The sequence below is a fragment of the Saimiri boliviensis genome, chromosome 9 (genome assembly GCF_048565385.1).
Source record: "Saimiri boliviensis isolate mSaiBol1 chromosome 9, mSaiBol1.pri, whole genome shotgun sequence".
Taxonomy (NCBI): domain Eukaryota; kingdom Metazoa; phylum Chordata; class Mammalia; order Primates; family Cebidae; genus Saimiri; species Saimiri boliviensis.
Window position 1 is genome coordinate 28,357,342 of NC_133457.1, and position 14,857 is coordinate 28,372,198.

A 14,857-nucleotide genomic window follows, 5' to 3' on the forward strand; every position below is an offset into this window, starting at 1 on the left:
TTTGAAGAGATAAACAAAATTGGCAGAACTTTAGCTAGACTAACCAAAAAAAAGACAATACGAATTATTAAAATCAGAAATAAGAGTGGACAGTACTATCAATGTTGCACAAATAACACAGAATAAAATTATATGCCAAGAAATTAGTTAACATTTATGAAATGAATAAATTTCAGGAAATACAAACTATGTAAACCAACTCAAGACAGAAAATATCAACAGAACTATGAGAAAAGATGAAATAGTCAAAAGTGTCACAAAGAAAATCCTCAATTAGATGGCTTCACTGACAAACTCTACCAATTATTTCACTGACAAACTCTACTATTTCAAGAAAAATAATACCAACACTTGTCAAACTCTTCCAAAAAATTACAGCAAAGCTAGCACTTCTCAAATCATTTTATCAGGCCAGGATTATCCTAATACTGAAACCATACAAAGACATCGCAAGAAAACTGCAGATCTATAGCCTTTATGAATATAAATGTAAAGTTACTAAATACTAGCAAAGAGAATCTAGCAACATACAAAACATTTACACATAATAGCAAAGTAATATTTATCCCAGGAATGCAAGATTTAACAAAAAAATCAAAGTAATACATCATATTAATAGAATAAGACAGCTGTAAGATAATCTTAACAGACGCAAACAATGCATTTGACAAAATCCAACACGTTTTCATGATAAAAACACTCAAACCAGGAATAGAAGAGAATTTCTTAACCTCATAAACAGCATGTACAACAAAAACCCTACAGCTGACAGCATATATAATGGTAAAAAATACATTTCCCATAAGATCAGAAACAAGACAAGGATGTCCACTCTTACCACTTCTATTTAATATGGTATAGAGTTTCTAGACAAATTAAGTAAATTTTAAAATATCAATATTGAAAAGGAGGAAGTTAAACTAGCTCTATCTCTATTTGGAGGTAATGATAGTATATATAGGAAATTTTCGAAATGCTTAAAAGCACTACAGAACTGGCACATGACTTCAGCAAAGTTGAAGAATATATTGTCATTTTTGAAAGATCTATTGTATTTCTATACAATAAACAATCTAAAATTACCAAAGGCAGTGTTAAGAGAATGTAAAAACTGAGATGCAATTTTTGCAAAGTAACCACCTGATAAATTATATACCTAACCAGAATATATAAAAAAGCTCTTAAAACTCGATGATGATAATGATAACAAAACAAACTCAATAAAAAAGGAAAAGATTTGAATGGACATTTTACAAAAGCAGATATACATGTAGCAAACGAGCATATGAAAATATGCTTAAGATTATTAGTCACTAGGTAAATATGAATTAAAGTCATAATAAGATATAAATGCAGACCTTTTGAAATGGCTAATAAATGCAGACCTTTTGAAATGGCTAAAATTAAGAGAAAAAACTGATCATACCAAGTGTTTGCATGGCTACATCCACATAATGGAATACTACAGAGCAATAAAAACTAGTAGTATATCTCAAAACATGGATAATCTCAAAATAGGCCAAGTTAAAAAGAAAAAAAAAGGAATATACACAGTATGGTGCCAATTTTACAAAACTCTAGAAAATCCAAATTAATCTATAGTGCTAGTAAGCAGATCAGTGCTTGCTTAGCAAAAAAGGAATCGAGAGAGTTACAAAACAGTACAAGAAAACTTTTGAGGATGATATGTTCATTGTCTTTGTACTGTTGACTTTTCACAGGTACATGTATGTATTAAAATCTATCACCTTGGGACACTTTTCATATATGCAGTATATTTTGTGTAATTACATTTCAATAAACCTGCTTTAAAAGAAAAAGCAACATTCTTTAAGATTCTATGTTGAGTAAGCACAAAAGAAAAGCTAAGATATCCATGGAATACTATGCAGCCATAAAAAATGAGTTCATGTCTTTTGCAGGGACATGGATGAAGCTGGGAACCACCATTCTTGGCAAACTAACACAAGAACAGAAAACCAAACACCACAGGTTCTCTTAAGTGGAGTTGAACAGTGAGAATACATGGACACAGTGAAGGGAATATCACACACCAGGGAATGTTGGGGAGTAGGGGTCTAGGGAAGGGATAGCACTAGGAGAAATACCTAATGTAGAAGACAGGTTGATGGCTATAGCAAACCACCATGGCACATGCGTACCTATGTAACAAACCTGCACATTCTGCAAATGTACCCTGGAACTCAACTAAATTTTTTTTTTTTTTTTATCAGTGCTGAAAAGAAGAAACAGATGAACACCATATGTTAATAACAGAATACTGCACAGAGATATCAAAATAAATCATATGGACTAGAACTATCCTTTAATTCATAAAAGTTAAGTATTAGCACCAGATACTTAGCAAAAAGAAACCGAATTCAATGTCAGCAGCCACTATGAAGGCAGCAAAGACTGAAGCGCAGGCCTGAAGTCAGACTGCCTCAGTTTACAAATCTTGGCAACACTGATTACATCCTGCGTGACCTAGGGCAAATTATACAACTTCTTGCGCAATCTCTCATTTGCAAAGTGGGAATAATATCTACTCCATGGTAATTTTGGGAGGATTAATAGATCAGGGCATAGGAAGCTAATGAGGATGAGAATGATTTATGGTTCCAAACAAGCATACATTTTCCAACTAAAAATAACTTGGCTTTTTGGAGAAATGTTGATTTAGGTCTGGCATAGGAAATATACGAGATGATTCTGGAACGTTTTGTCATACCAGGAAACAAAGAAGCTTTCAAGAGCTGTTAGGATTATAAAAAGACTCAGAAGCCGACTGGCATTAGTCCCCACTCTCCTAAAGAAGGTACAGTTTTTGAATGGGATAACTCAGCAGAGTAAAACACATCAAAATTTTAAACCCATTATTTTTCAATTATACTGATAATAAAGAATATATTTAGAGAATATCAGAAAAGCAGCTCATTTTGAAAACTGGCAAATGTGAAAGAATAGGTATTTATTCTGCCCTTAATTTGTACCACATGATAACTAAACAATTGATGGGGACATTTCTTTTTTATAGAGAGATTCTAGCTTAAAGGAAAGGAAAATTGTCAAATTAGAAATCACCATCTGGCCCCTGAAAAATTAATGGATCTAGAAATAATCAGTAATAACTGCTAACATCTCAAGAAGAGAAAGAACCAGGTATTTAGTACCTACCGACTGAAGAACGCGTAACCACCTATTCTAAACAAACCACTCAAACTACTCAAGGATTTAGACTTGACTACTAATTGACTAGAAAATTCAGGGAATGGGGTAGACGTATTAACACCATGTAGACACAATCTGTAAAATCTAGACTGTGGAATATTCTAAAGGACAAACCTTGGTTTCTTTAACAGAAACATCGACAGCAACAGCCGAAATTTGCAAAAATTAAAAAATAAAGCATTTATATCGAGACATAATAACCATTCACAATATTTGGACCTTATTCAGATCTTCACTGAACAAACTATTAGTAAGACAATCAGGAAAATATGTAGATGACTGGCTATTTCATGACATTAAGAAAATATTGCTGTGGATATTAAGTGATGGTATTTTGGCTATGCTAAAATAGAGACATCTTTTAGAAATACAGAAATATGTACAGATGATGATTTAGACCTTAATGGGAGGAAGTATAAACAAAACAAGATTAGCTGTGAACTGAAAATGATTGTGTGAATATTGGCTACGTCAGTTTCTAATACTATTGTCTCTGCTTGTGTATGCACTTGAAAATTTTCATAGTATCTACCATCTGCTTAATATAAAATATTAATATGTATTCTTCAAGTGCCAACCGTCCCTCACAGAATTATTTTACTTACAATGTTATCTTACTCAGAGATATAGGTATATGAAGATGTTTAAACTGAGTGGGCCCTAACTATTATAATGAAGACACTGACTAGTACAGTGACCAAAATTAGATAAGCAGTTCCCCTTAGCTGCGTTGAGTCCTGCCATGCACTATAGTAGCCTCTCAGCTCTACATATAGGTCCACAATCCTGCTGTAAACTACACAGGAGTAAACTCTTTATAAGCTAATAATGCAGCCTAGCCTCATTGAAGACAGAGCCAGGAATCTGAGTCATCAGCAGCAATGTCATTACAAGGCACCCAAGAGAACAGCTTGGGAAATCGTATAGCTCACTCGGCACCATCCGTTCACCTTCCAGTCAGGGTAAAGCCACCAAGAGTAATGCAGCTTTCTGTTACTGACAGCCAGGAGCCCTGCCCCCTAACGTTTTTCTCTTTGACAAGCAGTAAATTTTTTTTAATAGAGTCTGTACCTTGTTCACATTTTCCAGAGGAACCAGGCTTGTCACCCACAGGTGTTTGAGCTTGGTGGCATCTGAAGTGATGGGGAATGTTTCTTGCAGCTTTAAATTCTCTTCCCAGATTGCTAATAAACCTTCTTTACTGATCGTCAGATAATGACTTGAACTTTTTAAGAAAATTACTTTTTGAATGATGTCCTTGTGTTTTACTGGGAGGAATTCAAGGTCCTTCCACTGGGGCACCACAGTTGTCTTTGCTCGTTCATCTTGCTCGTAAAGCTCTAGCAGTATAAATGAAGTCAGCTTGTCCCAGTTAATGAAGCCATCTTGGGCCACATCCACTTTGTCAAAGAGCTCCCCGTATTCTTCCTTTGTGCCCCAACCAACAATCTTTGTCATCTTCTGCATGAAGTCTTCTCTGGACATACAAATGATTTCTCTTGGCTCTGGGGACTAGAATCGGGAATCCAAAAACAATGAGACAGCAGTGAAAGCATCATATGCACAAGAGCACTGTGCTACCCACAGAGCTGAATTTAATCAGCAATTCTGCCAATGTGAAAAGAAAAATGTCTTTTGCTTCCTAACAGTAATATATTCAAGTGAATGTAAGCTGGGGAGCAAATAATTGACAGGGCTAGAAGCTGACATTCTCAATCGCAAAAGTCCTTATGTCAGGAAGAATAAGGCAGGAGAGGACATGATGATGGAAACATGGAGTCATATGAAGCTGTGAGCCGAAGAATTCAGGTCACCTCCATTTAAGTCGGAAAAAGCAAGGAAAGGATTCTCTTGGAGCCTGCATGAGAAACACAATTCTGACGACTTGATTTTATCCCTGTAAACCCCATTTGGGGCTTCTGAGCTCCAAACTGCATATTAATACATTTGTGTGTTTTAAGTCATCGTTTTTGGTACTTCATTACAGTAGCAATAGGAAATGAATGCAGGCATATCTCCTTTTATTGCACATTTCTTTATTTTACTTTGCCAATATCGTGATTTTTGCAAGTTGAAGGTTTGAGGCAACCTTGCATCCAGCAAGTCTATCAGTGCCATTTTTTCAATAGCATGCCTACTTCATATCCCTGTGTCACATTTTGGTAATTCTTACAATATTTAAAACGTTATTTTTAATCTGTTATGGTGATCTGTGATCCGTTATCTTTAATATCACTACTGTAATTGTTTTTGAGGCACCATGAACCATGCCCATCCAAGACAGAAAACTTAATTCGTAGGTGTTGTGTATGTTTGGATTTGCTTCACCAACCAGTCATTCCACTTTCTCTCTCCCTTTCCTTGGGCCTCCTTATTTTGACACACAAAAATATGGAAATTAAGTCAATTAATAACCCTCTAATGGCCCCTAAATGTTTGTCAGAGTTTCACATCTCTCACTTTAAATCAAAAGCTAAAAATGATTAGGCTTAATGGGGAAGGCATGTCAAAAGCTGACAGAAGCTGAAAACTCAGCCTCTTGCACCAGTCAAGTTGTGAATGTAAAGGAAAAGTTCTTGAAGTGCTTTTCCTTTGAACACATGAATGATAAAGTGAAACAGCTCTACTGCTGCTGTGAAGAAAATTTTAGTGGTCTGGACAGAAGATCAAACCAACCACAACATTCCTTTAAGCAAAAACCTAATACAGAGCAAGGCCCTCTTTAATTCTATGAAGGCAGAGAGAGATAAGGAAGTTGCTGATGAAAAGTTGAAAGCTAGCAGAGGTTGATTCATGAAGTTCGAAGAGTCATCTCCACAACATAGAAGCGTAACATGAAGCAGAAGCTGCCGATGTGAAAGCTGCCACAAGTTATCCAGAATTTCTAGCTAAGATAACTGATGAAGGTGGCTACATTAAACAACAGATTTTTCAATGTAAATGAAACAGCCTTATTTGGAAGAAGACGCCATTTAGGACTTTCATAGCTAGACAGAAAAAGTCTTGCCTGGCTTCAAAGCTTTAAGTGACAGACAATCTCTCATTAGGGGCTGATGTAACTGGTGAGTTTAAGGTGAAACCAATGTTCATTTGTCCTCCAAATCTCGGAGGCCTTAAGAATTATGCTAAATCTGGCTGGGCACAGTGGCTCATGCCTATAATCCCAGCAGTTTGGGAGACTGAAGGGAGAACTGCTTGAGCTCAGGCGTTTGAGACAAGACTGAGCAACACAGTGAGGTAAGGGTGTCACTTAAGCCTGGGAGGTAGAGGCTGCAGTGAGCCATGATTGCGCCACTGTACTCCAGCCTGGGCTGAGAGCAAGACCCTGTTTCTGTGTTCTCTAAGTGAAATAACGAAGCCTGAATTACAGCACATGTGTTTACAGCATGGTTTATTGAATATACATGGTTTACTGAAGCCCACTGCTAAGACCTACTACCCTGAAAAAAAAAATCATTCCTATTAAAAGAGTACTGCTCCACCATGTCCTTGGTGGCTCAAGAGCTCCAACAAAGATGTACAAGGAGATCAATATCATTTTAATGCCTGCTAACACAAAGCACATTCTGTAGCCCATGGATTAAGGAGTAACTTCAACTTTCAATTCTGATTATTTAATATCTTTTGAACAGTATAGCTGCCATAGACAGTGATTCCTCTGATGGATATGAGCAAAGTAAATTTAAAACTTTCTGGAAAGGATTAACTAGAATGGCATCATTTTAGATGCCATTAAGAATATTAATAATTCATGGGAGGAGGTCAAAATGTCAGAATTAACAGGAGTTTGGAAAAAATGATTCTAACCCTCATAGAAGACTTTTAGGAGTTCAAAACTTAGATGAAGAAAGTAACTGTGGATGTGGTAGAAATGACAAGAAAACTCAAATTAGAAGTGGAGCCTGAAGATGTGACAGAATTGCTACAATCTCATGATTGAACTTGAATAGATGTGGAGTTGCTTCTTACAGATGAGCAAATAAAGTTGTTTCTTGAGATGGAATCTATTCCTGGGAAGATGCTATAAACATTGTTGAATGACAACAAAAATGTGGACTATTAAACTTGGTTGATAAAGCAATGGCAAGTTTTGAGAGTAATGACTTCAATTTTGAAAGAAGTGCTATTGTGAGAAAAACACGGTGAAATAGCATCTCATGCTACAGAGAAATCTTTCATGAAAGGAAGAATCCATCCATGTAGCAAACTTCGCAGTTATCTTCTTTAATGAAATTGCCACAGCCATCTGAACCTTCAGCCACCACCACCCTGATCAGTCAGCAGACGTCAACACTGAGGCAAGACACTCCGCAAACATAACATTACCTCTCGCCAAAGGCTCCGATGATTAATATTCTTTAGCAGTACAGTATTTTTAAATATACAGTTTTTTAGATATGTGCTATTGCACATCTAATACACTACAATATAGCTTAAACATATATTTTATTTGCTCTAGGAAATTTGTGTGACTCACTTTATTCTGATACCCACTTTATTGCAGTGATCTTGAACCAAATCTACAATATCTCTGAGGTGTGCCTATTAAGTAGTTTATGAAAAATGGGTGAATCCCTGAAGAGTGCTTAGTGAATTCAGTAAAATTACCCCATGGTAAAACTTTACTCAGAGGGCAATAAGTTAACTTCTATACATATGCCATTACAAAGAACCGTGAAGCCACATGCAATTGATTCTTGCTGTTCATGGTAGCTATGTTCTATAAGGTCTTTGAGAACACTACGTTAGCAGATACTGAACCATTGCTCCTAGGGGAAACACAAGGTTAAGTTTCTGCAAACCTCTGCACAACTGCTCAATACCTAATTTTATGTGTGTTTCTGCTGAAAGACATCTTATTTAATATATTGTTAATAAATCACAATTAAATTCATAGCCAACAGCATCATAACTCATGTTTGAATGAAGCAAGCACATGCATTTTCTCAGTAAGATACATCACAGCCTTCTTGCACTTAGGAATACCAGCCAGCACTCCTCCACTGCATTCGGGGCCATTTTAAATAGTGAAATCCCCAACAATAACCACAACGTGAAAAACATGGCACTTAAGAGATGGTAAAAAGGACACTTGTTTACAGTATTAGAGCTCGAACAAGAAAGCAGAGTGTTGCCTTGTTTGATCTCCACTTGGAATGTAAGCCTTAGGAGACTCAAATTTTTTGCCACTCTGCACATGTCTGGGAAGCACCATTAAAGTGCTGTGAGTATTGATTTGGGGATTACAAATAAATTTTAGGAAGTAGGCAAATTTGCAAGAATAAAATTTGCAAATAATGAAGCCTAACTATTTCAAATAAAGATACAGCTTAACATTGATGAGCTGTTTTAGTTTAGTGAGATTCATTATGAAAGAATAAACTTTTCCCACCATGTCAGAGCCAGAGCCGGGACTGGTAGAAGCACTAGAGGCAGCATATTGTGGAGCAGGACAAACCAGTGTAGGTTTAAGCCTGGTTCCACCAGAGATTATGAGCACTACTGGCAAGCTACTGTACTGCTGAGCCATAATTTCCCATCTGTAAAGTAGGAAAAGCAGTATCAGTTGCAAGAAACTTTTTATGAAAATTAGCTGAGATAATAGAGGTTAGTTTAATGGAGGTTAGTTCAGTCACTTAACTGATTAAAATAACTTTCTGAGAAATAATTGATACCAAGCCCTTTCAACTAGTCAGGAGTTAATTATTCTTACCTTTGTTCAGTTATTTTTAGTCAAAAATATTTAGATAGCTGGAAATTTTTCAGTGATCCAGATTTTAAGTATAGAGAAAGAAATCTAGTCCTAAAAGTGCTCCATCTGAGTCAAAACTGCAAGTTATTTCTGAAAACTAAGGCAATGTTGACTTTTATTTTAAACTATTACATAATGGCATTAATCAACCTTAGATTGTCATCAATAAGACAACATTTAAAAGCAGGATCTCAGTGCATTTTCTTCCTTTGAGCTAGTAATTTATTTTTATTTCTAAGAACAAACTACTGACAAATATCAAAACGCTTTTTTACATTTAAGAATGTAGAATTAGAAACATAAGCAATCAACTACGTACTTTTCTGCACATTGATAATACCAATATCCAATGGGGAAAGAAACAAGAAACAAGCCCAGGTTATGAAATTTGACCCCCAAAATGCAATTGTATGATATCCCTGCCAGTTCTGTTACCAATTGTTCACTCATTAGTTTAAGTTTGAAAATGAAACCATGTTTCTGCTATACTGTCAGATAGAATCTAGTAGTTTGTTTTTACTAAAAAATGTGGACTTTTTTCAAGACGCATGATGCTTTGATTAATATGTTGTTTATGTTTAATTGTATCATACGCCAACTTGAATAAATTAGTTAAATGTACAATTAAGGTAATTAATCTTAGTACAAGCTTAAAAGCACAAATGCATTAACTTTTACCACATGATTAATTCTTGTTTTATCAGTGACTCCCATTCTCTGGGGCTAGAATTCATTCATTCATTTGATCATACTATCTATATATCATACACCGTGGTTAGGAAATTGTGTGGTGGTGAAAGTGGAGCTCTAAGTTGTAGCCCCAATTATTGCACCTCTAAGTAGGAATAATAAGAAATTCCTAGTGCTGTTATGAGGATCTAATCATAATTTAATGTACATATGGCACATGAGATAATTTAATGTATATATAGCACATTTAAACTCAATAAACGTTAATGCCCTGCTAAAGGGTTTAGATAACAGAAGAATTATAAATTGTCATGTCAACAATGACGGTTTTCTGAGAATTTAGTTAAACTCGTGTGTGTGTGTGTGCACACGTGTGTGTAAGGCTTTGGAGGTCTTCATAATTACTAATATTAGTGATCTCTACCAGGGTGGCTAGTTGCTAACTAGATTCTTAGAGACTTCTTAGGGCTCCACAGAATGAGTGCAGGAGACTATACCAGCAGAATGGTCTGAAACCCTCTGCTTCTATGATTATTACATGATAGCAGCAGATGCTAGTTTTTGTCTTTAAAAAAAAAAACTATATACACATTGTTTCAGCTGTTCTTCATCAAAGGCATAAATAGAAAACTGTCCTAACTGAGCCTGGTGAAAGTAAAGTTTACCTGTTCCCAGAAACCGTGGCTCTTTCATGTATACAAAAGTGACATTTCATCCATGTGAGTAATCGCAACCTGTCTTTAGCCACTCGTAGTGCTGCTCTGTAGCCAAATATCCCCATCCTGGACTTATTGGCAGAAAGTAATTCCACAGAAAGAAAGCTAGGATAACCTTTCAGTCTAAAAACCAACTTGCATATAGCATAATTTAGTTGCTACAAACTCGTAGCTTGCATTAGATTCAGTACTGAGTAGCAAAATAATTTACTCTTGAGTGATCTTCAGGGATATACATACATATGCATACATATACACACATCTTTAAATTAGTGCTAATTTAGTGTCTAGGTTTTATGCCTGAATTTGACACATAACATTTGTATGCCTTTAACCCAGTCATGACCTCTCTCCGTGTTTGCATAAAGTACAAATAAGATAATCTGTATAGAGGCCATTTTCTTTACATTAAACAACTCTATTCAAACATTAATTATTGTTGATACATCTACAAGAGGATAAATTCACAATTATATACTTAATATAGATAGGGAAATATTACAAATTTAGGAAACTTTATTATAAAACATAGAGCATAAAATCCTCGTTTCCTTTAATGAAAAGTTTAATTACTATGGCTTCAATAAAACCTTTATTATTCCAATAGACAGTGTATTCCCATTTCAATGTAAGCCTTCAAATACCAACTACTTAATAGTGTTTTTAAAGACACATCCTTTCTTACGAATCCATATTATCTATGCAGTCTTTTTGAGGTAAAAATTAGTGCTCATGCCTGTGTTAGAACAACTCCTTTATTAAAGGTGAAAAGTATGAGCCATTAGAAAACATAATCTCATTCAGCTCTTTCTAATACAATGTTTGTACATTTATTTTGCTGCATCTATTTAAATACTAAGAAAATAACCAGTTATTAAATTGACTACAATTGTTGCAAGAACCAGAAAGCTAATATACTCAGAATGTCCATTTGATTATATCACTAGGCACAACTTTAGACCTTTTGAAAATGTTCTTGTCTTCGTGAATTCTTTTCAAAGAATATTTTTAAAATCATTTAGCCCAAAAAGCATGTTTTGCAGTTACAGTCAGTTCTAGTGAGCTGCCTGTCTATTTAGAAAAAGCATAAATCTAAAATTTCCTTCAGCTCTGAGCTTTGTAAGATTTGGATTTCAACATAACTTTTACATGAAAACTGAGCTCTGACCATAAGTGCAAAACTTTAAAAATATACCCTTTTTAAGAAACTCGACAGCATTTTTGTCGTTAAGAAGAGGTCATGTGCAATTGGCAACATGTGAGTGTGCCAACACATGTTTACAAACCTTTATTTTTTGCACAAAATAATCCATGCTTATTACAGAAAATCAAGATGATAAAATCATTTATAATGCCATCAGCCTTTCAGATTTATTTCTAGGCAGAAACAAATGATCACTTATTTACAAAATAGTGTCATGATATACATACATATATTTCTGTGTTGCTTTTTCCACTTATACCATAAAGTTATGCCTCCTACAATATATATTGATCTTTATTACCACTTTTAATAGCTGCACAGTATTTTATAGAGAAGACATATAATTATAACCCCATTATTAAAATTTTTCATTGTTCCCAATGCTTTACTGTTTTACGTAAACAACCCTGCAACATATATATATATTCCTACACACACATCATTGCTAAGCTCTCCAATTATTTCCTAAAGGAAATTCTCTAGAAGCATAATAACTGAATCAAAGAATTTACATGTTCTGAAAGACATTTTACATATTTTGCCAAATCCTGTTCTACATGGTTGAACAAATTTACATTCCCATCAACAAAGTATGATGTTGCCTGTTCTCAAGACCCTCATAAAGATGGGGTATTATTCTCCTTCAGACTTATCGATTGGTAGCTAAAGTATAGTTCTATTAATAAGCCTAAATATTTACATACTTTCTGGGGGAAAAATACATTTCTAAAGCCGACCCTTTATCTTTCAAAATCTGCCAACCATTAGAAATGTTGTTTCTATTTTTGGTCCCCTCTTTCCAATAGCAATATTTCATAATGAAATGAGAAAAATACTTTCCTTTCTCCTACTCTGCAGATAAGAACTTGGCCAAGACAAGATAAAAGTCCCATTTTAACACTACTAAAAGAGCACAGTCCAACTTGGTCTGGGTATTTCCTCCTCTGTCAAAGGTTGGCAGTGAATTAGCATGTCACCAAGATGTACTGCCCTCAAGTCATTGAGTATTTGTTTCCAGATCCTCAAAATAAATACTAAATTAATGAGTTGTAAGCCACTGGGAGAAATATGTCCATCCATCTATCCATTAATCTACTCATTAATAAATATGAGTTAAGGATGTATACCATATGAAGCTGCACAGAGTAGGTATACTTATTTGTTCAGTCAGCAAATGTTTATTAAGTGTCTGTTCCATGCCAAACATTTTTCTAAACACTTGCCACTAAATTTTTATTTCCATAGATTTTTTTGGGAAATGGGTGATATTTGGTTACAGAAGTATACTTACATAAGAGTGAGTATTTTAGTGGTGATTTTGAGATTTTGGTGTACCCATCACCTGAGCAGTATATACTAAACCCAATTTATAGTCGCTTATCCCTCACCCACTTCCCACCCTTTTTCCTGGTGTCCCTAAAGTCCATTGTACTATTCTTATGAATTTGCATCCTCATAGCTTAGCTTCCACTTATGAATGAGAAATACATTGTTTGGTGTTCTATTTCTGAGTTACTTAGAATAATAGTCTCCAATTAGATCCAGGTTGCTTCAAATGCCATTAATTCATTCCTTTCTGTGGCCGAGTAGCATTGTCTATATTCTATTGCATAACATATAATTTATATATATATATATATATATATATATATATATAATATATATACTACAGTTTCTTTATCCACTTGTTGATTGATGGGCATTTGGGTTGGTTCCATATTTTTGCAATTGCAAATTGTGCTTCTATAAACATGCATGTGCAATATCTTTTCTGTATAATGACTTCTTTTCCTCTGCAGATATTTAGTAGGATTGCTGGATCAAATGCTAGTTGTACTTTTAGTTTTTTAAAGAATCTCCACACTGTTTTTCATAGTGGTTGTACTAACTTGCTTTCACATCAGCAGTGTAGAAGTGTCTCCTTTTCACTGCATCCATGCCAAAAATGTATTATTTTTTTATTTTTTTGATTATGGTCATTCTTGCAGGAGTAAGGTGGTATCCCATTGTGGTTTTAATTTGCATTTCTCTGATCATTAGCATTTTTTCAGATGTTTGTTGGCCCTTTGTATATCTTTGTTTGAAAAATTGTCTATTCATGTCCTTAGCCCACTTTTTGATGGGATTGGTTTTTTCTTGCTAATTTGTTTGAGGTCTTTGTAGATTCTGGACATTAGCCCTTTGTCAGGTGTATAAATTATGAAGATTTTCTCCCACCCTGTTTCCAATCCACAGACAACCCACAGGTTGTCTGTTTACTCTGCTGACTCTTCCTTTTGTTGTGTAAAAGCTCTTTAGTTTAAGTCCCAGCTATTTCTCTTTATTGCATGTGCTTTTGGGTTCTTGGTCATGAAATCCTTGCCTAAGCCAAAGTCTAGAAGGGGTTTTCCAATGTTACATTCTAGAATTTTTATAGTTTCAGGTCTTAGATTTAAGTCCTTAATCCATCTTGAGTTGATTTTTGTATAAGGTGAGACATGAGAATCCAGTTTCATTCTCCTACATGTGGCCTACTGATTATTTCAGCACCTTTTGTTGAATGCGATTGGTCTGTGTGCCTATTTTCATACCAGTATCATGCTGTTTTGGTGACTATGGCCTTATAGTTTCAAATCGTAATGTGATACCTCCACATTTGTTTTTTGCTTAGTGTTGCTTTGGTTCTGTGGGCTCTTTTGGTTCCATGTGAATGGATTGTTTTTTTCTAGTTCTGTGAAGAATGAAGGTGGTATTTTGATAAGAATTGCTTTGAATTTGCAAATTGCTTTTGGCAGCATGGTCATTTTCACAATATTCTACCCATCCATGAGCATGGGATGTGTTTCCGTTTATTTGTGTCATCTATGATTTCTTTCAGCAGTGTTTCGTACTTTTCCTTGTAGAAGTCCTTCACCTATCCTCCTTGGTTAGCTATATTCCTAAGTATTTCATTTTAATTTTTGCAGGTATTGTAAAGGGAGTTGAGTTCTTGATTTGATTCTCAGCTTGGTTGCTGTTGGCAAATAGGAGAGCTAGTGATGTATGTACATTAATTTTGTATCTGGAAACTTTGCTGAATTCTTTATCAGTTCTAGAAGCTTTTTGAAGGAGTCTTTAGGGTTTTCTAGGTATAGAGTCATATCAGCAAACAGCAATGGTTTGACTTCCTCTTTCCAGATTACTTTGAACAAGACAACAAGATCAGTGCTGCTTGAATACGTACATTTCAGTGGAAAGCTTAGGTGTGCTGGTTACTAATAACACATGTTTTTAGGTTATTGAAAG

The 14,857-nt window shown here is 35.1% G+C and overlaps 1 protein-coding gene across 1 annotated transcript in view; it reads right to left on the reverse strand.

Moving 5' to 3' along the window:
* Positions 1 to 14,857, reverse strand: part of WDR49 (WD repeat domain 49) — a 99,582-nt gene that overhangs the window by 72,271 nt on the left and 12,454 nt on the right. Inside the window, 1 exon segment of the mRNA XM_010335851.3 lies at positions 4,303 to 4,743. Coding sequence (XP_010334153.3) covers positions 4,303 to 4,743 — 441 coding nt within the window.